We start from the raw sequence: 25,268 nt of genomic DNA on the forward strand, positions 1-25,268 counted from the left end.
ACGTAGTTCCGAGATTCGGGATCGGGATTCGGGGGTGTTAATCGCGTTAATCGTCGAGACTTCTCTCAAGCGAGATAATCAGATTTAAATTTAGAGTTAGGGGCGAGTTCTAACAGCTGAGTCGCAGCTACAAACTCCGATCTAATTCTAAATATACACGTGAATATCTCACGCGAAACAAGCTTTGCGAGCAACGCAAACTATTAATACGAAACCTTAAATATGACACAGCAACTGACTGTTCGTACATTACGACTGTAGACTCGCTAGAAGCCAGTGAAGTTTCTAGTTTGTAACGGTCTTTCTTTTACCACTCGAAGGAGACACGTGTTGCGCGACGCGTCACAACGTTTAACGTTACTTCGACGAACGAACACGATTACCGCGCGGTACGTACTCGCCAAACTATTGGGTTGGCAACTAAGTGATTGCGGATTTTGTCGACAGATGGATTTTACACTTTCTTTTGTTTCGTTAACGTGTTCAAAGTACCTAACCTATATTTTTTTCTTATTGTTTGGACTTCTACCTTTCATTTAGTACAAAAATTATATCGATTAGTTCTTTAGTTTTGTTTTTATCCCAATTTAAAAATGGAAGAGCAAGACGTGCACTTCAGACATATTTTATTGTATTATTTCCGAAAAGGCAAGAACGCATCGCAAGCACACAAGAAGTTATGTGCCGTATATGGGAATGAAGCCTTGAAAGAAAGGCAGTGTCAAAATTGGTTTGCCAGACTTCGTTCTGGTGATTTTTCATTGAAAAATGCTCAACGATCTGGCCGTCCAGTTGAAGTCGATGAGACCCATATCGAGGCCATTATCGATTCAGATCGTCATAGCACAACACGTGATATTGCAGAGAAGCTCAATGTATCGCATACATGCATTGAAAAAAATTTAAAAAAGCAAATTTAAAATTTTGAATTTTCATTCTTATTTAAAATCCGCAATCACTTAGTTGCCAACCCAATATAATCAGCGTATTTCTCACTGAAACGCTATACCTATATCTGGTGTTTCGATTATAAGTATGGCACTGTAGTCGGTAAAATGTATTGGTAGCGGAATGCGTCAGTAAAATTTTTCCGTCTCTGAATTTGGTCTTTTGGAGAAATTATGCTGTGTGATTATATTACGCGCCGGTCTAACAACGTCATGATATTATGCGATTTTTCCCGTTATAATCGGAATCACAATTGGAAATTATGCTTTCGATTACCCGCGAATTCTATTTTTTCCGGCTGTACGATCAGAGATATCTCGATCGCTTGTCGATTTTATCTCCAATGGTAATACCCAAAAATCTCTACAGAACTAGCGGAAATTCGTCGAAAATATATTCGCTTGTCGTTTTTTTTCAATATTTCATATTTCGTCTCCTTCTGGTCGTTAAAGCTTGCATCGGGTACATTTTTATCCACACGAGGGAAAAAATTGAAAAACGGTGTCGACGAGAGCCCTACACGCGATTTTATCCATTTTTTTACTTCCGTTTACCGACTTGCACTCATTATCGAGACGATTCGCAAACACAGGCATCATCATTGTGCACAAGGCGCGTGAAATCCGTTTTACCGTGATTTTACCGTTAATTCGCTGCGAGTGCAGAAATTCGAAGTTTCTTCTTGCAGCGTACAACAAATTTGCATGTAACAGATTTCGCGGTGAAATTTTTCCTCCATTGGCGACCCAATCGGCGAGATATAAAGCGGAGGAGAAAAACAAGAGTGTTCCCGTCGAAAATCAATTAATATTCACCGAGTCAAGCGGAAGCGACTTTTTTATCGATTCGCTTGAAGAGAGCGCGTCAGCAACTCGCGTTAATCGCGGCTCACTCGCGGTCGAAACGTGCATACATACGCGGGATTAGTCGCCGACGTGACGTTGGCAAGCGCATTATCGTTATCATCTCCTGATCGCGATCATCTCGATCATTCGTTTCAAGTGTCGCTGAGTACGCACGTCCTCTGGGACGCATGTTACGACTACGTAACTTTTAACTTTTAAAGAACATGGTCACGACTCGAAACAAGATATTGACTCGAAATAGGATCACGACTCGGAATAAGACCGAGAGATGAAAAACTGTAAAAGACAATTGACAATGGAATATTGATTATTGATTATGGGTTGTGACTCTTATGTCGTGAGAAACATCCGTTCCCTACTTCTTATAAGGTGGTAAGAACTCGCGCGGGAGTATCTGATCACCTGGTTATAAAAGGCGATGCGCAAGCTAGGCCGCAGAGCTCTTCAGTAGACACATTCTGTAACTCATTAGTTCCTTGTGATTTAGTAATTCAGACGATTATCTGTCATTTGCGCTTAAAGGTTGATCCAAATCATTTGTACTGTGAAACACATTAGGTTATACTTTTCATACCTTTTGACACTTTGTGGTAGAAATCAGTCACTTTTCGTGAAGAGACTCTTGCGATTGAGACACAGATTCTTAAATATAAAGATAATTCTAATTCTTTGAGAAGTTAGTTTGAAGGTTTGTTTTTATTAAAGGTATTTATTTAAATTTTAACCTCCTTAATTTTCAGTCTCCTAAATCAAATCTCCAATAATACTTCCACATTTAAACATACATTCATCAACTATTTTCACACAGACTTGTCCATTCCAGGGTAAATTGGTTAAATCCATTGATTCAAAAAGGACAACACAACATAACTAAAAATTCTTGAATCACGACGTGACACGCGTGTCACTGCCCTCTTCCCCCCCCCTCTCTCTCTCTCTCTCTTTCGTCGTCTTTCTCAATTTCTTTCTTTTTTCTCACGGCAAATACTCGCAACGCCTCTCGAGTTGCAGTGTGCAGAGAGCGAGAGGAAGTACGTTTCACGAGTGTCTTTTGAGAGCCCTACTCATTTTTCCTCGCCGAGGGCGGCCTCGGAAATCTCGGTAATTAATTGGTCGGAGCGTTTGCGTGCCGGTAAAAACGTAAATAGAACTTCGCGGCGCGATGCGACGCTCAGATGACGCGGCGGATTGTTAGCGCGACTAAAACAATTGTTTATTGCAACCGGTGGAATGTATAGTTTAAGATACCATTTTTTGTCGGCACAGTTAACCTTTCGTCGTTACAGTTACAGCAAATTTGGCGCATTAACAAGTCCCATTGCGGCTGGTAAAATTAGTCGCTCCGACGACAAAAGTCAGTCAAGACAGCACTCAGCCAAATGCACTGCCGAGCTAAGAAAAAACGTTTCGCTGTTGCGTCAGAGGAAATTTGGCGCATCAACAAATTTCGCTATCGCTGGTAATTAGTTGCTCTGATGATAAAAGTGTTAATCAGAGCAACATCGCTCACTGCGTGATGGAAATCAATGCTTATGGCCGGCCGATGCCGGCTGTATTTCCATTTCGCTTCATTTTCCGGGCGCGCTTTTCACCCCAATATCGGCAACGAGGGTGCGACCGAGAAAGAAGAGAAAAAAAAACCAGAAAAAAGAGGGAAAAGGGAGAGAAAATATCGTGCTACGAGTTCGCTAATTGCCGCATACAGGACTGTCATCGATGCAGCTCCCAATTTTTCTCCTCGTGTGGCGAAAGCGCTCGGCGCAAACTTTAACTAAAAAGAAAGATGGAGAAATATGAAGTATCGTAAAAATCGACGCGCCGATATACGCGCCGGCGAGTTTCCATCAATTTTCAAGAAAGCTCGCCACGTTGCCGTTGGAGAAATAAAATCGGTAAACAATCGGGATATTATCTGACCGTTCGAACGGAGAATCAGCATTCGCGAAAGATCGTAGTTTCTCGATTATAATTCCGATGCGGAAGAATTACATAACATCACGGCGTGTAGTTGCCGCAGCGCGTAATAATTGCAGTGTAACCTTTTCAACGCGTCATGTCTAATGCGCGGAAAAAAGATTTGCCGTTACAACGGAAAACCTCGCCAGCTTCGCACGAATGTAGTCGCGATTGTGCAGTTTTTTACGCCGCCATTCTCAGTAATTCATTAGCATATATTTTACCACATCTTAGAGCAACACTTAGATCAATCAATTATTACACCTGATGATGAACTTTGATGCTACAGCATGAGAACTTGTTGGTACAGCAACAACGATTCTCCACGAAAACCCACGAAAAATATAATTTACTTACCATACCGAAGAGATTAACAGTTATCATGAAATTTGCAAAGTGAAGGACCTTCCTCTTGAGTTGACTCGCCCTGCACGGAGACAATATTTTGAGAAGATACTAACATTTGGAATCCAAAGGAATTATTCATTAATTGTTGCAACGCGTAAACTTTTCGCGCAACTGAAACGGTGTATTATTCAATAAAAGTTATGGCGCGTATATCACTCGATGAAAATTTTATTTACTTGGTATTATCGCTCGGTAAAAATTTTACCTCGATGAAAATTTTCTGTGCACGCGCGCACAATCGGCTCAAATTGCCATTAATTATGGATTGTGAAAGTTGCGCGCACGAGCGTCATTAATTGTTCAGATTTTATACGTAATTTCTCAGGCTGCCTCCGCAAGTCTGCTTGATTGCGCTTCATTTCGCCCGGCAGAGCCTATAAATCTACCGGATCGACCGATCCGTTTCTCCCCTGGTGTAACTAGTCGAAGTAACAACAGACATCGCGCAGAACACGCGTCCTCCCCGCTCGTTCTTCACGAACTCTCGCCAAGTTTCGACTTGACGTTCGAGGGGAGATGACGACGCGAGATATTGAAAGCGCACGGCCTATATACGCGCGCCGCGCCGCGCCCGATCGCTTTTTTTTCTTTTTCCACTTTCGAGCTCGAGATCGACGTATCTGTTTCTCGTTGGCGAGCCCCCGCATAATCCCCGAATTATTCGAGACCATCATAACACGCGTATATAGAGACGAATAGAGTTCCCCGGGAGCTAGCCCGAAGCGTCCCGAAAAAGAGCGCTCGACGCTAAACGACCATCGAACGATATCCCCTTCCCGAGGAGGGATGAAGCGGGATATTGCGCGTTCCGTGTCGCTTCGCCGAAATTCCTGAGGGTGCAGTAATGTGGAAAGGAGGTGAGAGAGCGAGAGAGGCGGGGGGAGAGGATGAAAGTCAGTCGGTCGGTCGGTCGAGAGTTATATAGAGACGCGATCGATAGTTTCGGGGGAAAAGTAGCGCGTATATACGTGTGTATATGTATGTGTCGCGCGTCGCGATCTCCGGAGATTGCAGTGCGAAGTTTGAGGGATGAGTGGCGCGCAGCAGGCAGTCAGTCACCCCCGGAGGGGGTGGGATAGTTCGCGGGTGTGTGTCAAGTGCCTCCTCGAGATATAATGCGCTGGCAGCTCGGAGACGTGTCACAGCGGGCCAACGGCCATGCGAAAGACCAGGAGTCAGCCATTCTTAAATTTAACCCGCGATCGAAGGGTGAATAGAAAAGTCGCGGGAGGGGGAGAATTAGAGAATCCGCTGCGAACGCTGGACTGTTTGGAATATTCCGCTGTGTGCCGGTGATGTTTTAACATAATATTGTAAAAGAATCGGGATATACATACTCGCGTGTGGGAGGCATAGAGAGAGAGAGAGAGAGAGGGAGAGTATTGTTGAATATTTATAAAATTCTATCTCAGCAATTTGTCGTTCAACGATTGTTTGCCGACGAAACGACAAAGGGATGTTTAAATGTCACGTGGGCGCATTTGGTACTTGTGCGGTATTTTTCTATGTGTGTCTATGTGTGTACATATATGCAATTACATTAAGAGCACGTATCATTTGATTAAAAATATTCGCACGCGTTATTTAAGACGAAAAACGCCGGAAGCGGAACGGCGAGCGTGTGAATTCATTCCCTTCCTGATTTGTTATCGCTTCCGCTTTTTCGGGGCTTTTATTACGACGCTCACGACGCGTGATAAATATTTATCGCTCCTATTTAATGGATCCTGACGCTGTGGTTTATGAGGGACACGTTTCAGCGCGGTGTTTCGGAAAGATATAAAAGCGCAGTTGTGACCCGTTACTGAACCGCCCCATCGATGTTCGCTATCGGAATATTAAGTGGGCAATGGTATCTCGATGTATTTCCTAATGCATGAAATTTATTATATTTCTCATTTTTTCCACGTATGCGCGTATGGTTTTTCTTCTTCACACAAACGAGATGCGTCGCAATCACCGTGAATTATTTTGACGGCGTGTTCTACGAAGAGATTATGATTCTCAGGATAATTTATTTGTTAAATTACACACATGTGTTAGGTCTAGTAGTTAATTCTTTCCGATTTTCGGCAATTTTCAACCTTTAATTTAAAAGTCAATAGAACAAGATTAATCAATGAAATATGTCCCGTCGTTATCGGTGACTTTACACCATTTATTGGGGCAGTTGCCAAATCCCATCACGATAGAAACTTGGTGGCTTCGAGGCTATAAAGTCATCGATGAAAATTTCGTACGTCGTCAACTGTCGAAAAATGTGTACCGTATCAGCAGGGATCCGGACCGGACCGGTACCGGAACCGATAACCGTTTCGAAATCAATTTTTATACTCAAACCGTAACCATAACCATACCGAAATTTTATAGTATCAAACAGACCGAAACCGATACCGGACCGATAAAAATGTTTTGGGTTTTCGGTCCTTTTTCAGTTTCTACGACATGTGTCGCCGCCGCCGATTATTTATTAGAAAATTCACACCGCGATCAACGTACTACAATAGTTACATTCAAAGCCACTATTCCGTTACCGTGATTCCGACAGTCGTCGGTATCGTTAACATTGCGCGGCTTTTTTATTATATGAATTATAAAGATAAAATAAAAATAGATAATTTCATATTTTGTGATTACAATGTCAGGAGAATAAAACAAGCAAAACGGCCGCTGGAAACAGATAACTACAACGTTGCCACAAAAATCTCAAAAACAGAGGATGCAATACCAAGTACATCAAATCGAAATTATTAACGGTAGTTAAAATTGATAAAAAATGATGCCGCTTAAATTTTTTTGTGAAGAAAATTCATTTATATATTACATATTGTAATATTGTCATTTACAAAAATAAATATTTATATAAAAAATAATTTCGAAGAAACCGTAACCAAAACCAAAAGAAGCGTTATTTTAAATGGTTCCAGATCCGTTATGCCTAACCGAACCGAAATCGAAATTGAAAAGCGTTACGAAATATCTTGTTGGATCGTAACCGTAACCGGACCGGAATTTTGTTTCGGTCGGGATCCCTGCGTCTCAGACAGGACGTGTTTCATCGACCGAAACGAGTGAAAATCTGATGGAGCCAAGTCTGGAGAATACGCCGCGTATGTGGGAGAACTTCCCAGCTCAAGTATAAGATGGTTTCTTTCGTGGCTTCTGCTATATGCGGTTTAATATCGTCGTGCAGCAGGATAACTTTACGGCTGCCTTGTCCAACAAATGGCCTTTTTTCCTCAATTGCATCGCTCAAACGTATCAATTGTTCTTGGTGAATCCCTGCTTTAATGGTTTTACCCAGTTCCAAGAGCTCATAGTACAGCATTCCCTTCTGGTCCCATCATATACAGAGAAGAACTTTTTTTCCGAAACGTTTGGGTTTTGCCATCGGTTGTCGATTGACCAGGGTCAACCTATGATTTTTGCGTTTAGGATTTTCATACACAATCCATTTTTCGTCACTAGTTGCGATTTTGTGCACAGGATCTTTTTTTGTCGTCTAGCGAGCAAGGTAACACATGTGGTCAATCGGCGATTTTGTCAATGGCTCGTGTGGAACCCACTCCCCTTCTTTCTATATTTTTTCCCGTACGACGTAAACGATCGCAAATAGTTTTCTGGCTTACTCCCAGCTCTTCCGCAAGTTTTTGTTGTACGTGTGCCGTTCAGTAGAATTTTCATTCAGTAGATTTTGCAACTCCTTGTCTTGAAATTTTTTTGGCTGACCAAAGCATGGTTAATCGTGAAGATCAAAATTACTTTGAAAACGTTCAAACCAGTTTCGGCACGCGCAATCGGTCACAGCATTCTCATCATAAGCAGCACAAATCATTCTGGCTGTTTCGGAAACCTTTTTGTTTAAATAAAATGCGAAATGCATCGCGTATCGAATATGATCTTTGTTGACAGCCATCGTTGACACTAATGGTTGTAATCTATGTGTTGTGTGTATATATTATTATTAGAGATTTTGTCCCCATTTACTACATTAGTTTTTGTCATTTTCTATTGGATTACATGCGACGCAAAGATTCTTTATTGATAGCAACGCCACGAGAATACGCCATTAAAGTATATCCGCTGGTGCTTGTGCATCGCATCGCATATATTTTCTCCGTACACGACACGGTATTTCGTATTCATACCATCACTATTCGTTTACCACACACGTCGGGTCGTTTTAATATTTGCGATAATACGCGACATGCGCACACCGACCGACGTGTTTCCCGATGTAATCGTTACGTGAGCAACACCGGAACAAGACCGGCTCTCTTCATTCCGCAAAGAAATCCCCCGCGGCCAAGAAGAAGAAGAAGAAGAAGAAGAAGTTCGATAGCGCGGAAAGAGGGTCGGCGAAGAGAAACGCGGAGAAGCGTGCCGAGGTAATCCAAATCGAGGCGCGGTCGCGCTCGGGGGGCAGGAAACGAATGTTTCCTTCGCTTCGCGAGTCTCATCCGCGTGATATACGCGCCGTTTTAATCAGCCTTCGGCGCGCTCCGCTGTGTTCGCGCTTATTTATTATTTGCTTGCCTATTATATTTATTTCGTGCTCCATCATGAGCCGGACGAAATATTCACGCTTCTCGCGATAGTAGTTCGCCCTCGATAATTTTATACGCGAGACGATTGAAGGCACTCGGTTCACGTGTTATGCAGAGATGGAGGAGGATAGAAAGAGGGGGACAGGAGGAGAGAGGGTTGAGTACTTTTGTTCGAAACCGCTTCCGTCTCCGACACGCAAGCAGCTCGCAATTCGACTTTCCTCCTTCTTCTCTCTTTTTTTTTTCTTTTCTCTTATCGTCGCGACCAGTCGCGTGCGTCCGGATTATCGCATCCTGTTCTCATTTCTCTCCTTTTCCTTTCTCCTTTTCTCATTTTCTTTCTCTTTTTTTCTCTTTCGGACCACCCTGTATCTCCGCGGCGCACGAACGCGAGCGACCTATCAGTTTTTCTATGTTCGAGTCGAGATACCCGCGACCATTATGTTCCGCCGAATAATATACAAACCAATAGTACTTCACGTCTCTCTGACCTCATTACGCGCGACCCTTGACCCACTTCTCTCCCTTCCGCTGCTTTTTCGATTCTGCTCCGCCGCCGCCACCGCCGCCACCGCCACCGCCGCCGCCGCCGCCGCCGCCGCCGCCGCCGCCGCCGCCGCCGCCGCCGTCTGACACGTCCCCGGGTGTCACTACTTCGATTATTCTCGCGTATTTCCCGGAGACAAATGGATCCACGCTGGTGCATCTGCGTGATGCTGCCGGGTTAATCCCCCGCCGCGGGTGAATTAGTGGGATTATTTATGTATATAACAAATGGATAATATGATATTATTTTGTTGCGATATCTCATGTTATTTATATGAATGATATAACGACGCAATGTAATTAAGTGGGAAATTTGAGGTAATCCCAAAAGCTTTATTCAATTTTACATCTTCCCCGGGAAGATATTTCTCAAGTAAGAATTCAATTACGATATGTCCGATGATTTGTCAAAGTGTACAGGTGAATTAGCGGAATTGTTTGTGAATGGCTCACGATTGATTTGGTAGAATTATATTTGTGTATAACGACTAGATAATACGACATTAAATTGATTTAAGGAGGTGTAATATGACATTATGCTGTGTTATATTTTGTTGTAATATTTGTTGTAATATTTTGCGACGTTAGTTGTATGAATAATGCAATGAGACGAAAGACAATTTAAAGATAAAGTATATATGACTCTGGAAGTTTCATTAAAATTTATGTTCAGGGGCTGATTTAGAAAAGCAATATTTTCTTGTGAGAGGAATAAATTATTGCAGTGGATCATTACACTGGGAGGCATTACGGTGGAAATAATTACAGCAGAATGATTGGAGTTCTCAAAGTTCGGTGTGTCGTTTTGTGAAATTGTCGCAGAGGAAGTATAGGGAAGGAAGGACATTGTTAATTATTATTTATTACACTTTCATGCTAGTTCCCCGAGAATTCGCTGAATCGTCTCGTTCTCGAATCGCCGCAAGATAACAGAGTAATGTCCGCCGGTACCTTTAGTTTCCATTCATTATTTCTGAGCCTGGTATATTATCCTTTACCAGGAAGCGAGCCCAGCACACAAATTGTCTCGCGAAATTATAGCGGATAATAAAATAGAGCCCGGATATTCTTAGCCGCTATCTGTCACTGTCAAATACGGCGTATTACTTCCTGCAAAAGTCACGTGCTTACCTTATTCGTAATAATTCCGGGATGAGAAATGACCGGAAAGTATCTCGAAACTTTCCGGCAGAATTTTAATATGTCTACGTTATATCTCGTCGCAGGGACGTGACAAAATTTAATTTACAGGTTCTCCCGAAATTCGCGCGATTTTCAAGAATAAGAGAAAAAAAGATTATCTTCAACTCACGACATGTCTTAGCATTTTAGGCATTCCGGCGAACTCAACTCACACGTTTTGATTTGTGTGTTGAAAGATTTTTATGTTGTTGTGTCGGAACGTCAACGTTGCAGTTTTCGCGCGATCACGCAACGCTTACTTTGTATTCTATTTTATATGCGCGTCCGGATTTTATATCGTCGCCGCGGCATCGTATCGAGAGCGATAATAATTTCGCACTGAATATCGGGTAATAGCCCGGAATATCGCGCGGCAGCCTCCAGAGTATATAGACGGAATATGTTTCGGTGAAGTTCCAACATCGCCGTCGCGCTACGAATATCGGCCGAACGCGGACGACGACGGTTCAAAATGAAATTGTTAGCGGGTGAAATGCAAGGCCGCGCATTGTCCTCGTCGGCGAACCGCATTCGAGAAAAAGACAGACAGAAAGAGAGAGAGAAAGAGAGAGAGTGAGAGAGAGAGGGGGGTGGGAGAAGAGGAGAAGGAAGAGAAGAATCCTTCACCGGTGAACATCGGCCGGACGAAGTTTCTAACGAGCACGATTGTCGACGCGAAAAATAAAGTAGCAATTGGGAAAGATATATCAAGAGAGGATTCTAGAAGACTACAGTTATCCGTATAAAAATGATTCGAATCTTCGAATATTGGGCAATCATCCAGATATCCGGATATCTGAACAGTTCGTGACAATCTGGGTATTCCGGGTATTCGGACAGTGCCAATATTCCGAAAATATGTCGCTTGATAGTTGTCGTTGATTAAGTTGCAATCGATATTTCTATTGCATTTCTGGTCAACTCATATCTTTGCAGAAGCGATGTTTTATGGAAACATGGATGGAATATAGTAATATATAAGATTTTTATGACAAGTATATCTATATCATTCTTTCTAATCTCCAATTCCTATCGAACTTTTCAATGCGAGAAAGAAATTAAAAAATTATGTAAAGCCAAAAAATATGTTGTATCATTTATCTTCTTAACTACTGCTCTTATTTACTCTGTTTAAATCTGTAATGTTTATTTCTTAGTTTCACTTTTTTAACCATCTTTTTTTAACATCTTTCTTAATTCAAAGAGGCTCGACTTTTGTCATAAACCGCGGTCGATAAGCTATCATAATCACGGTGCAAAGTTAGTTGCACTCGTCATAACTGGGAACACTGCAAATATCATTATCAACAAAGTCAACAACAAAGTGACTTTCTCGGTAACCTCTGCATTATCGTCCGAATAAGAGCAGGCAATTCGTCATATTGACTTACATATATGTTAATGTTATATTTTGTACGGATGAATCTTCAGGGACAGAGAAATTCTGTTTTCATGCCGGGAAGATGCTTCCGCTATCAACCAATACATTCTGTTGCTAGGAGAGATCCTAAAAGGTCGGATATCTTTCTCACAAGATGGAGGCCATTTTTCACCAGACTTGTCTACAGAACCTGTCCTATCGCTCCTCGTGCGCTCATTCGCTCGCGTGTTTTAATTGATTTTTTAATAATTATTGTAAAATTTGCAAAATGATACAGGACATTTTTGTTCAACTTCGCTCCCGTCCTGCCTCCGTGCACGACGGGTATGTCATGAATTACTGGACACCCGATATTTTACAGATTTTATAAATTTGCGCAATAAATATCTGGATAATGCAGATATCGAGAAATCTGATTAATACAGTCAAATAATATGGATATTCATGTTCTCCGGATGACACGCATACCCGAATAACCGCATTATTATTATCTAAGTACCCGGATATTCGAATAATTTGGCTGGTTCTCGGATATCTGAGTATCCGGATACCACGGAATATTCGAAATCCGACCGCACCCCCAGATTCCAGATTCTACCGCGCGCGTTGCCGTCAATTGATAGTCCTTTTATCTCCGAGAATTCCGTAAGGTCCGATCTGACGGATTAATTTTTTCAGAGGCATTACGAAACATTTTTACAAAATTAAACATGCTTCTAAGCTTACTTATTTAGATACTTTCAGTTTTTTTTTTTTTTTTAATTCGATCATTATTGAGAAGAAAATATAACAAACGCGTTGGGAATAAATTGGCCATTCGACAAAAAATAGAGAGAAATCTCGACATGCGATCGAGAGATGCTACATATTCGCGTCTCTCTTTAATATTAAATCATGCTTCTGCGATTTTAATAAATCCGTCTCTGAAGAAACTACGTGTCTCGGAAGAGATCGATGGATATCGAAATATATAGAAATTCCGCCGACAGTCATTTCTGCATTGTTCATAAAGAGTATTGTTTTCTCTTCGAATCTATGAACAAGGTTATTACTAGAGATCCAATATCGATAAAATATTCACAGAGAGGTCGATAGAGAGATCCGAGGTAACAGCGAGGTAACAGCGAATCCACAAGTATTTACTTTCTTTTTCGTTCCACCTTCCGTTTCTCTCTTTTTGCGCGAGTGTCACGTGTAACGTTGTTCCAACTCGAGCAACAGAGAGGACGCGTATTTAAAGTCCCACGCACGTCCAGAATTGAAACTTCCAGACCCACGAAACAGATCCACCGCGGACTCCGTGGGCAGTTCTTCCGACCTTTGTGGAAAGGGTTCCTCCCGCGGTCTTTCAGCCTCGGCGCCGCTTGCAGCGTCGCCGTTTCCGCACGCATTTGCGCCACTCGATGCGAATCGAACGTGCACATATATCTGTACATATGTATCTCATAATAGCGTATCAACTGCATAAGCCGAGGCGTGGCTAAGAATAGAAACCGGCGCCGGTTAAGGTCAACCTGCTCTTTTTCTCTCTCCCTGCCTGTCGCTCTCTCTCTCTCTCTCTCTCTCTCTCTCTTCGTACGTGAATGGGTCAGAAGTTCTTTACACGCCGGGCAAACATCGCGACGTCGTTTCTCATTGACCGTCTCGCGAGCACGCGTTCGCACGACGCCGCCGTTCAATTCCTGTAAAACTTTCATCCGCGCGTCCCGTTCGTTCCCCAACAACGGCAGCGGCAATGGCGATGGTGAATAACGTATAACTCCGCCGTCACAGATCGATACTCGATTTCTTGCCCGCTTCTTATGCAACAACACGTGCTCTGTATGATAGCTTCACCCCTCCCTCCTCCGCCCCGGTCGCCCCCCTTGCATCTCGTCCCCACCCTCTGTTTATTTATTCAGGCGGATTTTTCGTGCGCCGGGGTGCGGGCGAGTGCGATCGATAGGCGATCGATCGGTGTGTATAAATCGCGGCACAGCGTTGATACGAACGACGGATCGACGCGACGTGTGGACTTCATTCGCATATCGACGTTGAAAGTGGAATATTTTGGACTTTGATGAGTTTAATTTCTCTGAAAGAGAGAAAGAAGAACAAGAATACCGCAGACGCTCGTAGCTGCCAGCTGCGTTATGAAAGTATTTTGATCTCGACGGGCATAAAGTCACGCAAGTTGAATGAACCGTCGAATGGAGAGTTCGATAAGGTTTTGAGGAAATATTCAATTCTTTGTGTTTTCCGTGTATTTCTTCCCCCTCCTCTCTCTCTCTCTCTCTCTCTCTCTCTCTCTCTCTCTCCCCCGTTCTCGTCGCTTCACTCTGATCTGGCTCCTTCATGTTTGTAGCTTCTTATTTAAATTCAGATTATACGTGCTTACCCTTTCCGCGATATCTCAGTTTCAACTTTGGACGCTTGAAAAGCAGAGAGATTGCGATTTTTCTCGTTCAACATTGATCCATGTTTTAATTGCATTTTCAATTATTGGCGAGTCCGGTGAAACGGTACCTTGACCACGAGATTTATACTGCGCGATCAATTGAGCGCAATTTCTGTAATTATTGTATGTCCTTAAAGAGAGAGAGAGAGAGAGAGAGAGAGAATACATCTAGGCAGTAATTTTCAAACGGTGCGTCACGGCACACTGACAAAGTGTGCCGTGAATATTACAAAAGTATATCTTTTTCTTTATGAGAGAAATGATTTATTTCTATAGAGATTCATCATATATATATATATATATATCTCTCTCTCTCTCTCTCTCTGTGATCAACCAATCCATTATAATACAAGAATATAATTATAAGAATATATTAAATTGTCAAATATATAAGTAATATAATTAACAAAAATAGAGAGAGGTTTACAGCTATTTCAAATTTGACGCACAAAGTGTGCATTCGAAAATATACATTGTGCATATTTTTGCACGTTCTACAGTGCGTCGCGGACTGACGAAGTTGAGAACCACTGCCCCGGGACAATGATAAACGCTACTCACTCACTCACTCGCTCGTTTTCTTTCTCTGCGAATTAACGCGCGATTCATATGAAAAATCTAATTATTTCCTGCCGTTTCCGGGAGAAACGGCTTCTCCTTTAATTTTCGGGAAACTTGCTCTTGCGGGATCACACGGTTTTAACGCCTAGCGACTCAATTGTCGTTTCTTCTTTCCACTGCTTTTGTCTGTCCGTTTGAATCGAGTCTCGATAATGGCACCAGGAAAGTGGGAAATCGTACAACAACAACGTGGCGCGGCGCGTAGATCCGCAGAGACGAAGCAGAAGAGGAAGATGTCGTGGGTGAATCCACTCCCCTTTGGAAGCCCGTAAATCTATTCTTCCCTTGTCGATGGAAACAATTTCGACGTCAGGTGCATGTAGGTCACGGCGCGAACAAGAGGGACGCTTCCAGTTTCCACCTTTTCGCGTCTCGCATACAATCCCTTACGGAGTCGTCGCATTCTGCGCGCGATTTTACACATTTCTCCGAGTCTATTCAAGATATTTGTTAATCCAGACGGTCTCGAGACATTTAATTATACCGACCTCGAATATTCATTGTAGTACACCGAAACATCTTTCGCGAGTATTAAAGAAGTATAATATTAATAAATAAAATTAAGAAATAATATAATACAATATTATAATATATCAAGAAATATAATATTAATTTAATATTAATCAAGAGATTAAGATAGACTTTATTGTTAAAATCAGTGTGATTAAGACGGGCTCTCTTTGCGATATAGATATATTATATATATCACGTGTGATACCGCGAGAAACACAAATCAAATAAGAGCCAATAACGTGGATAGTCGATTGCGAAGAAATCAATTTAGCGATTACGTGGGATAAATGTAGGAATCATCACAGGGCAGGTTGCGCACTTCGAATTTCTTTAATTTTAAAACACAAGTTGTAAAGAATGGAGTCCTGAGTAATCTCTACTTTTACAACTGTGTGTAGTTTCCGAGACACATCGCTTGCAAGTGATATCACTTACGAGTGACTTGCATATACGGTCGCATGTAGTTTCCGAGATATATCGCTAGCAAGTTTCGCAGTCTAGTATATTGAATTATGTATCGAGAATGAACTATTCGTCGCTACTGTCATTCCAGCTATACCGCGGGCTATTCTTCTCTGTTTACAGTTTTTATTTATGCGCACCGGTCTTCCCTCAAATATAGCATAACTTTCTCCATGCAAATACCGTTTAATGAATATGTTCTGCGTTTGTTGTCGCGGAAGAGAAAGTACACAAAACCATTCCCAACTCAATTCAGATCTCTTCAGTAATTCGATCGGACGCATGTCTGCGCGACACACATGTGCGATAAGTCGATTGTTATACCTTTAGATGCTTATTATCGCGTTGCTCATTGTTCGCACTGTTTGCATTTAACCACCGAAAGCGATACGATGACGTTCCTCTCTAGTTTTCTCCAGTTAAGATCGGCCCGGAAAGTTTCATCTCAACTCGAATTTTGCGATACACTCCTCGCTAAAAGTGAAACGTATGAAACATCTCCGAGCGGCGGCGCACAATAGAACCGAGTTCGTACGTTTCCGTCCTTATTCTCGCGGAGTACTGAACATTACTCGCACGAATAATGCAGATGATTCCGCTAATTGTCGGACTAATTGCCCGAGTGAAAAATTAGTTATACGTATTACATCCTCTACAACTTTAACTTCTTGGCTGCTGGACAATGTTACGGAAGACAACGTTGTTTCGGGAGACTTGAAATTCTTCAAGCAGACAAAATCCCCAAAGGTTAGGATAAAACGAGAGAAAGATTAATTTCTTAAAGTGAAATATATATTTCAACGAGAGCAAGATGAGAACTAGTAAGAGGCGAATATTTACGATAAAATAAGATACTTTAATCACACCGAGACTCTCTTTCTCTCTCAGACAAGTAGGGTAAGAGCGCGGATAAGAGTAAAACTCCCTCCGTCTCGAATTTCCGTATTCTCACCGAATCTTCCTACGTCTGAGGAAAATCACACGACGTGTTACCTTTGATCTATACGAGAGCATTCTTTCGAGAAATTTCAAGTATAATCACATTCTGTGAGCGATAATTGGTAAAGAGTAACTCAGTTTGCGTAAAAAAGAATCCTTGTGTCTCCCGCTTTCGTGAGTCAAACGTTCCAGTCGTCGATCACAGAAGACTTTATTTTATTTTGTAAAAGAATTATTATAAAGGCATCGCATATTACTTCGTGCTAAGGTAATTATTTCATTATGAAACTTAAAAAAAACTTTAGAAGATTGCGTTCTTTCTGAGCATCAACTTAAGTTAGACGTTTGGTGAAATTACAATTGGAACTGTACTTTAATTAATTTAGACCACATATCAATTGTGAAATGTTATTTAAATACTTGCGTAGTTAAGCGAAATATCGATGGAAAGTTGAAATATTTATGATTAAAGTCGACATCTTTTGTACTACATTGAGACTAGCGTTTTATTTTTTATTTTAATTTCCATGCTATTTTTCCATATATATTTTTATATAAAATTTTAATGAAAAAATTACTACGAGATATTGAAGACCAATGTACAAGAATAATAAAGAATTATGTAAAAGTAAAGAATTATGTAAAAAATCAGGATTACTATTTAATTTAAAATATTCAGTCATAAAAGATAACTCACACAATGTGGTAACTATTAATTACTAAGATAATAATTAATAATTTAGTAGTTAGGTAATATCGCGAGAGTACGAAAATGAAGAAAAAATTAAAGGAGATGCTTCAATTACTATCTCCTCAAACATAAGCGAACTTTCTTTCCTATCTTTTATTAATAAAATCTCAGCCTGAAAAAAATCAACCCAAAGAAAATTCATAACATAGTAATTATTAATTATCGAAGAGATAGCCAATAATTCAGCAATTCAGTAATAATCCAGGTGCAAAAATAAATCTAAAAATTTTGACAAGATTAATTCGTCACTATTTTTGCAGATACAATCAAATTTTCTTTCTCTCATATCTTTTGTCAATAAAATATTAGTACAATGCGCACATATTTCAAAAAATATACATGGTTATATTATACATATATTTCACCTAAATTACTCGACTCTCTCTCTCTCTCTCTCTCTCTCTCTCTCTCTCTCTCTTTCTCTTTCTCTTCCTATCGCGCAATTGAATTTGCCGATAGTTGCAAGACATTCTCCTCGCGTAAGCAAATTGCGTTCTATACGAAACCGTCCATTAAACAAATTAACATAATGTTACGTCCGTAAATGATGTCGATACGATTATGCTCTACGAATCCATTTATTAGACGCCAACGCAACCGTTCAAGAAACAGCATCTCCAAAATTGCACAAAGCGGCAACCAATCAATCAATCAATCAATCAATCAATCAATCGCTTGTTCGTCTGATTAATTTCCCCCCTTTTTCTCCCCCTCTCTCTGCTTCTTTCTTTGTCACAGGTACATCATCACGGCGTTGTGCGACTCTTGCGAGAGCGGCGATGTGGTGGTGGCGGTGGTGTTCTGGGTTGGCTACTTCAACAGCGCGCTCAACCCGCTCATCTACGCCTACTTCAACCGCGAGTTCCGCGCGGCCTTCCGCAAGACTCTGGAGAGCTGCTGCCGCGCGATCGGCCCGGTGCGCGACCTCCGCCAGGTGCACCGCAAGCAGGACCTCGTCCACAGCAACGCGTCCTCCGAGCTGCACGTCAACAATCAGCTGCGCAACAGCGAGATGACCAACGTACACATCGAGGCGTGCATCTGAACGCGTCGCGTTCGTCAGAGGACGACGAAGGACGCGTCATCTTGGCCCGGTGGCTCCTGCGTATCCAGGATGCCTCCTGGCCGGCGCCGGCGGAGCGGAGCGTTGGCACGCTCGACAGCGCACATTCCCTCGTGGCTTCACGCCGGAATAGCATTTCTCTGGGATAATCTTACGTGGGATGGACGGAAGGATGTGGAAGAATGGAAGAGAGGAATGTTTCTCAGGAGCGGTTACGTGTGTTCTCCGCAGGATCAGTCCCGAACGCCTGATGGAGTGTGCGAACGCTCGCTACCTCGCTGCGGCTAGGACGAAAGTTCGAGAGAGAGTCACACGTTTACGGCTCCACGTCGAATCGCAACCCGGCCTCCCCGAGCCTTTCGCGTCTTCCTCTCGCTGTCTTTTCGACGTGAGAGACTCAGCAGACTCGGTCTCCTCGGAAATTTCGGTGACACAACGTGCCACACTTTTGGACGGGACGCGCTTCAGCGCTCGAGTGTTGTCGCAGGTAAAACGACCCCGTCGATTCGATTAAATTGGCTCTTACGGCTGTGTGTCTGTATGTGTGTATATGCGCGTATATGTGTGGATACACGCGCGTGAAATTAAGAAGATAGGATCGCATCTCGTTTCATTGCGGTATCCGGTTATTGCAAATTATGGTTTTATTAATTTTACTTATTCAACCGGAGAGCCGACGTTCAAATTGAAATCGCTCCGGATTTCCCGTTAGAATCAAGCTCGCGCCAGTTTGAGAATTATTGTCGATGATTACGGTTTCATTAATTCGATTACAATCACCCTTGCGCCATCATCGATCTAAAATTTTTATGACTTTATTTGTTTTTTTAAGTTTCGAGTTTTCGGAAGTTTTTGAAAAAGCTGATTGTAGAAGCTGAAAAAGAAAATGAAGAAAAATAGGGATCGTGTTTCCTGATTTATCAAATTCAATTTTCACGGTGTTAATTTAATCAATACTTATTCGACCGCAGGATTTATGCGTGCACGGTTGAAATTGAGATCGCCCCGGATGCGATTTAAATTAAACGTGTATCGACTTGAAAATTATTGTAAATAATAACGAATTCACCCATTCAATTATAGTTACTTTTACAATAAAATACAAGAGTTTTAAGGTTATTTTATTTGTATTTTTCCAAATTTCAATATCAACATTTCAAACAATTTCTCAATCTAAGTCAAATTAGGAAAAATGTTTTATGAATCCGTGATTAAATTCCATTATCACAAATCACGATTTTAATTTTACCAATCGCAAGTATTCCGGCGAAGAACTTGCGCCGAAATTAAAGCCACTCGATCAAAATTGAGCTTTCACCTGGAAAATTATCGCGAATAACGATTTTATCAACTCGCTTACAGTTGCTTTTACAGCAAAGAAACAAGTTCTGAAAAATAATTTTATCTATATTTGTCTAAATTTCGAAAAATTAAAATTTCAACAAGACAATTAAATGCACATCAAATTAAGAAGATAAAGACCGCGCTTCGTTTCGCCATTAACTCAATTATTATGTAAGATATGATCTTAATTTTACTAATTACACTCGGTCGAAGAGCCAGCGCGAAAATGATCTCGCCGGACTTCGAATGAAGTTCACTTCAAACTCCCGTACTCCCGGGGAATCTCATTATACGTGTAATTCGCGGGCCGAAAACTCGTCGATAAAAACTAATACCGCTCCAAATTCGCTCGCTCGGCCGACGGGCTTATCGTTGAAATGACGATCGATACGCATCCATCACGGAACGGCTCCTCCGTGGAAACTAAAATCGCCCCGCGGATTCATCGCAAATTCCGCCGTACGGCCGCGTGAAATGAAAAACATTCGCGAGTACGCGCGTCGCAATATCGGCCGCGTAATGTCGCCGTTCTCCCACGGGGGAGACTTCGCGAAAGAAGAGTTTACCGTCCCAAATGGGAGCAAAGGATGCGATATGCGCGCGCATCTGTTTCGTCCTGCGATCGACCTATTTTAAAGGACACGCTCGACGACCGGCCGGCCGGCCGGCCCCGCGGGTCTCTATTTCTACCGCGGCGTGTTTTATCAGGTCCGTAAATAAGGCTCGCGTCCGACGGCAGATTGATGTTCCGATTTCAGTAATATTTTATGCCGGCCGCCCGATAACACGTCGGACATGAACTTTCCAGTTCGTCGTTTCGCGACGACGGAGCGGCGCGAGCCGAGCGTCTCACGAAAACCGTCGCGCTGGCCACGGCGGAGCGTGTCCTGCCGCTAATTTGAACCCGCGGGAACAAATTTCGTGCACTTGTCAGAAGAGAGAGAGAGAGAGAGAGAGAGAGAGAGAGAAAAAGGGGAACTCGTTTAGTGAACAAGCACGTTCCCGCGAGAAACCGCACAGTAACGACCCCGAGTGGTTTTTCGGTCGCGGGTATTTTCGAGGGACATTAAATTCGCGCGCCGGGAACCGCGTCGAACGTTGCACGGAAGAAATGAATTGCTTCATTTGGCGAGTCTACACAGAAGGAATATTACAGCTTTTTCATTTTTGGAATAATATTGAATAAAAGTAACATCTTCCTGTGTAGCTGTTTTTTAAATTCTTTCCAGTTTCTTCATGTTTTCTAGCAGTGCAGGAATGGACTGTCAGTAGAATTTATTTGTCTGAAAAATGCAGCTAGTTCTTTGCCGAAGAATATATAAATTTTTGTTGGTAGTAGACTCTTCAGTTCCTAAAATATAAATGATACGTACGAAATGGAATAATTAAGAAGCAGAATGTCGATATGTCCGTTGGTTGTATAATTCTATAGCAATTTTTATTAAAAAATCCCACTTTGTTGTTGCATTATAATTGGTAAGATTAAGATCGTGATTTGCGACAATGGAATTTAATAATAAATAAAACACTGTTCTTAATTTGACTTGGATTGACTTGGATTATCTTAAAATGTTAATATTAAAATTTGGAAAAATACAAGTAAAATAATCTTAAAATACTTGTATATTTTATCGTAAAAATAACTATGATTGAATGGATGAATTCGTTGCAATAATTTTCTTTCCCCACGTATAGTTTATTGTACAAAATTGAATGTCACGATTCAGCAGATTTGTTGGGGTAGCCAAGAAATTGTGCGAAAGTGATTGCCAATGTAAAACAAACTTATTTTTGTAGATGTTATCTTAATTATCGCAGAAAATTGTTTCTCGTCCTCTTCGAAATTCTTTAAGTTTGCGGCACATATTGGTTAATTTCACCGAGAAAATTGTACCGCGCTTATTCATTGGACGATGAAGAAATATCTTTGGTTCGATTTAGTCGTAATTAATCGGCACATATCAACATCAGTCAAGAGCGACGTATAAAACTACTTTCTATCGTTAAGAACGTCAATTTCCACTACTGTGAACAACGTCGCTTTAGAAAACTTCTACAGTCGAAATAGCTAACTATTCGCTGTAATGGAATTTTTGCTAGAGTGCCAAATTTCCTTTGATCCAACGACAAAAAGATGAATTATCAAAAAATACATTTCGTTGAATATCTTAAATTTTGTTCTACACCGACAAGTCTGTCGTGCTGGCTAAAGTACGCAAATTTATTGGATGTAATCAGCAATCTCTTATCCGGCTCTGAAATTAAATCTAATTATTTTAACATAAAAAGTTACCCTCCGTGTATCACGGACACAGATTCGCTGAACTAACGAGGCTTTCAGACGCAACAGCGAATCCCTTTTTTCGGTCTAATTGATCGAATCGGTCGGTGTCACATCAAAAATTAATTAATACCAGACAAATGCGTCAACGTCACGTGAGGCGCTCTTTAAGTCGTTAATGTCGAGAGTACGTTTCGTATTATGAATTCCGTATTACTTAACGATGCCACCGGATGACACTTTGTCGATTTTGTGGCCGATTGAAAAATAGATACCGAGAGACAGAGAGATCGCTCGTCCTACTTTCGATACACCGAGACTATTATTTATTAGCTCCGCCAAACTGTCACTCCGGTGTCTTTGGGGCGTCTTTCAATTTGGCGTTGTGCGCGGCTTTAATATTTTAATTTTAATTATTTCGGAGTCATTCGCGTATGCCGAGATTATTCCGCAACAAAATCTCGGCTCGAAAAACCCGCCGTTAATGAGTCGAGGCGCGGTCCGTCCGAAATTCGCGGAAAAATACGGGCTTTTGTCATCCGTTGAACTTATTTCACGTGGCTCACGCGAAGTTCATTATCTTCGCCCGCTAATTGCTCAAAAACACTTTCCCGTGCCCGGCGATCCTCGTCGAGGGGAGGCGAATTCCGGGATCGCGCGGGACTCGGCGGGAGGAATTCATAAATCTGAGATCGAGACTAACCGACCGTTACCAACGAGATACCTCGAAAAACTCTCTGAGAGGGAGAGAGAGAGAGAGAAAGAGAGGGAACACGAAAAGAGACAAAACAGGGCTCGTGTGACAAAAACGGCGGTGGTAGGAACGACGGAAAAAGGAGAGCGAGGGGGAGAGAAAGAGAAAGGAAGAAAGGAATAAAGGGAGGAAGCCGAGAAGAGTGTGGGCGAGGCCGTTTCGCTCGACATAGAGACGCGTCGTCGTTTAGGGGATCACTTTGTACATAATCGCCGTGGCGGCGGCGTTTCGTTATAATCAAAGGGACTTACGATAATAACACGGTATTTAGCGGTCGCGCGACGTGGCGCTGCGCGACTTTGCGCGACGCGGACGCGTATCATTGTAAATACGAAACCCGCAGCTTAGACTCGAGAGATTAATTTCGTGTAAGATAAATGTTGGAGCGTATATCATTCTTCCCGCGACCGAGAGAACGAGAGAGAGAGAGAGAGAGAGAGAGAGAGAGAGAGAGAGAGAGAGAGAGAGAGAGAGAGAGAGAGAGAGAGAGAGACTGAGAGTGAGAGTGAGAAAGACAAATCGTTATCAGAATAGAGATATTTATGAAGGCATGTTGAAGAATGGAGATGCCAAAAATGAGACAGAATTATATATATATACTATATGCAGGGTGTATAAAAAGTACCGGGACGGCGAAATATCTCGAAAACTAAGCATTTTAGGGAATAATATTTCAGACAAAAGTTGTATGGTTTCAAGGGGGCACATAAAACAAAGCCACATCATGTTGTTGTTCAGATCGCGCTATTTTCGAGATATTCTCTGATCGTTACTTTTCTTAAATGGAAACTCCAATTTGTTATTATATCATCTTCATCTACCAACCAATTTTAATAACTTTTGTTTGAAACATTTTTTTATTTGCCTGATATTTTTTGAGATATTTAAGGAAAACTTGTTGTTGAATAATCTTTTTAATAATTAACTTACGATATCTTGCAAACTATTTGTCGGAAGAAAAATGATACTTTTTTGCTTTAATTGGTCTCAGGAATATATTGTTACAATGGTTTCCTGACCTTTGTTAATTTGATGATTATGAAATTTCCAAAGGTCGGTAAGTTAATAAAATTTAGGGCATTATTGTAACAATATATTCTTGAGACTAAATAGAGTAAAAAAATCTAGTACTATTTTTTGTTACCAGATACCGTAAGTTAAATATTGAAAAAGTTTTCTTCAAATATCTCAAAAAATAGTATGCAAATAAAAAAATGTTTCAGACAAAAGTTGTTGAAATTAATTGGTAGAAAAAGGCGATGTAATGAAAGATGGGGGTAAAATTGGTTTAAGAAAAGTGATGATCAGTGAGTATCTCGAAAGTGGTGCCATTTGTAAACAAAATGATATAGTTGTTTTATGTTCCCCTTGTATCATACAATACTTTGGTCTGAAACATTTTTTTCCGAAATGCTTAGTTTTCGAGATATTTCGCCGTCCCGGTACTTTATATATTGATAGATACAAACAAATGAAACTCCCTCTCTCCCACACACACCACACCCAAAGTAAATTTATACGCAGCAATAAGATGTAAGTGCTGCCATGTTCTGTTGCTCGTTGCTTGTTGAAATTATTGTATGATTTGGTCACAACGGCAAATTTTGGCCCCGCTTTCCGCTTCTTCCGCTTCTCAATCCTTTCCCCTGTCTACGCGTCTTATATGATGCACCGCTTCCACGTGCTGGTGAAATAATTATCACGATTTATTACGATGATATTTTTTCGTGAAGAATTAATTTTCGTTCCGAAAAGAGCGTATCCCGTGCTCAGAGCTCAAACGGAAAAACTCGACTGGACAGGAGAAAAGTTAAACGAGAACTCTCAAACGCGCGTTGTTCCCGACGGTCGAAGCGCGATCGGTCGAACCGACCGATCTGATCGTTTGCTTGGAGCGTAAACTTTGCGCTAGGGATGGGCGATACAATATCGATATTTTAAAATATCGATACCTTTGGATCTAAATGTCGATATTTTTCTTTTCAATATTACTGTGTATCGATATTTCGCAATATCGGACTTCCGATACAGTTCAATACGAATCATTAATATTCTATTGGGCGAAAATTTTAGCGTACCGGAACTCTTGGAACTAGCGATACCAACCACAACCATTCTCAGTCCCGTTTGCGTTTAAATTGTCGCAAACCATTGCAAATTAATGGCGAATTCGATTGACATGCACTCACCGCTCCGTCCCAGTGCCTAGTAACTTTTTGTTATTAAGCGCACTTGCTCGGAGTGCGTACTTTTGTGCTAACCTGAGTGC

General features: G+C 41.6%; 1 protein-coding gene across 2 annotated transcripts in view; it reads left to right on the top strand.

Annotated features, from left to right (window-relative positions):
* Positions 1-19,711, top strand: part of LOC105180911 (octopamine receptor beta-1R) — a 100,916-nt gene extending 81,205 nt beyond the window's left edge. For both annotated transcript variants that reach the window (XM_025301747.1, XM_011137257.3), the window contains exon 4: positions 18,296-19,711. In XM_025301747.1, coding sequence (XP_025157532.1) covers positions 18,296-18,602 — 307 coding nt within the window. In that variant the 3' untranslated portion in view covers positions 18,603-19,711. The remainder of the gene's footprint in view (positions 1-18,295) is intronic.
* Positions 19,712-25,268: the final 5,557 nt, after the last annotated feature.

The sequence above is a fragment of the Harpegnathos saltator genome, unplaced genomic scaffold, assembly GCF_003227715.2.
Source record: "Harpegnathos saltator strain DR-91 unplaced genomic scaffold, Hsal_v8.6 scaffold45, whole genome shotgun sequence".
Classification (NCBI taxonomy): Eukaryota; Metazoa; Arthropoda; class Insecta; order Hymenoptera; family Formicidae; genus Harpegnathos; species Harpegnathos saltator.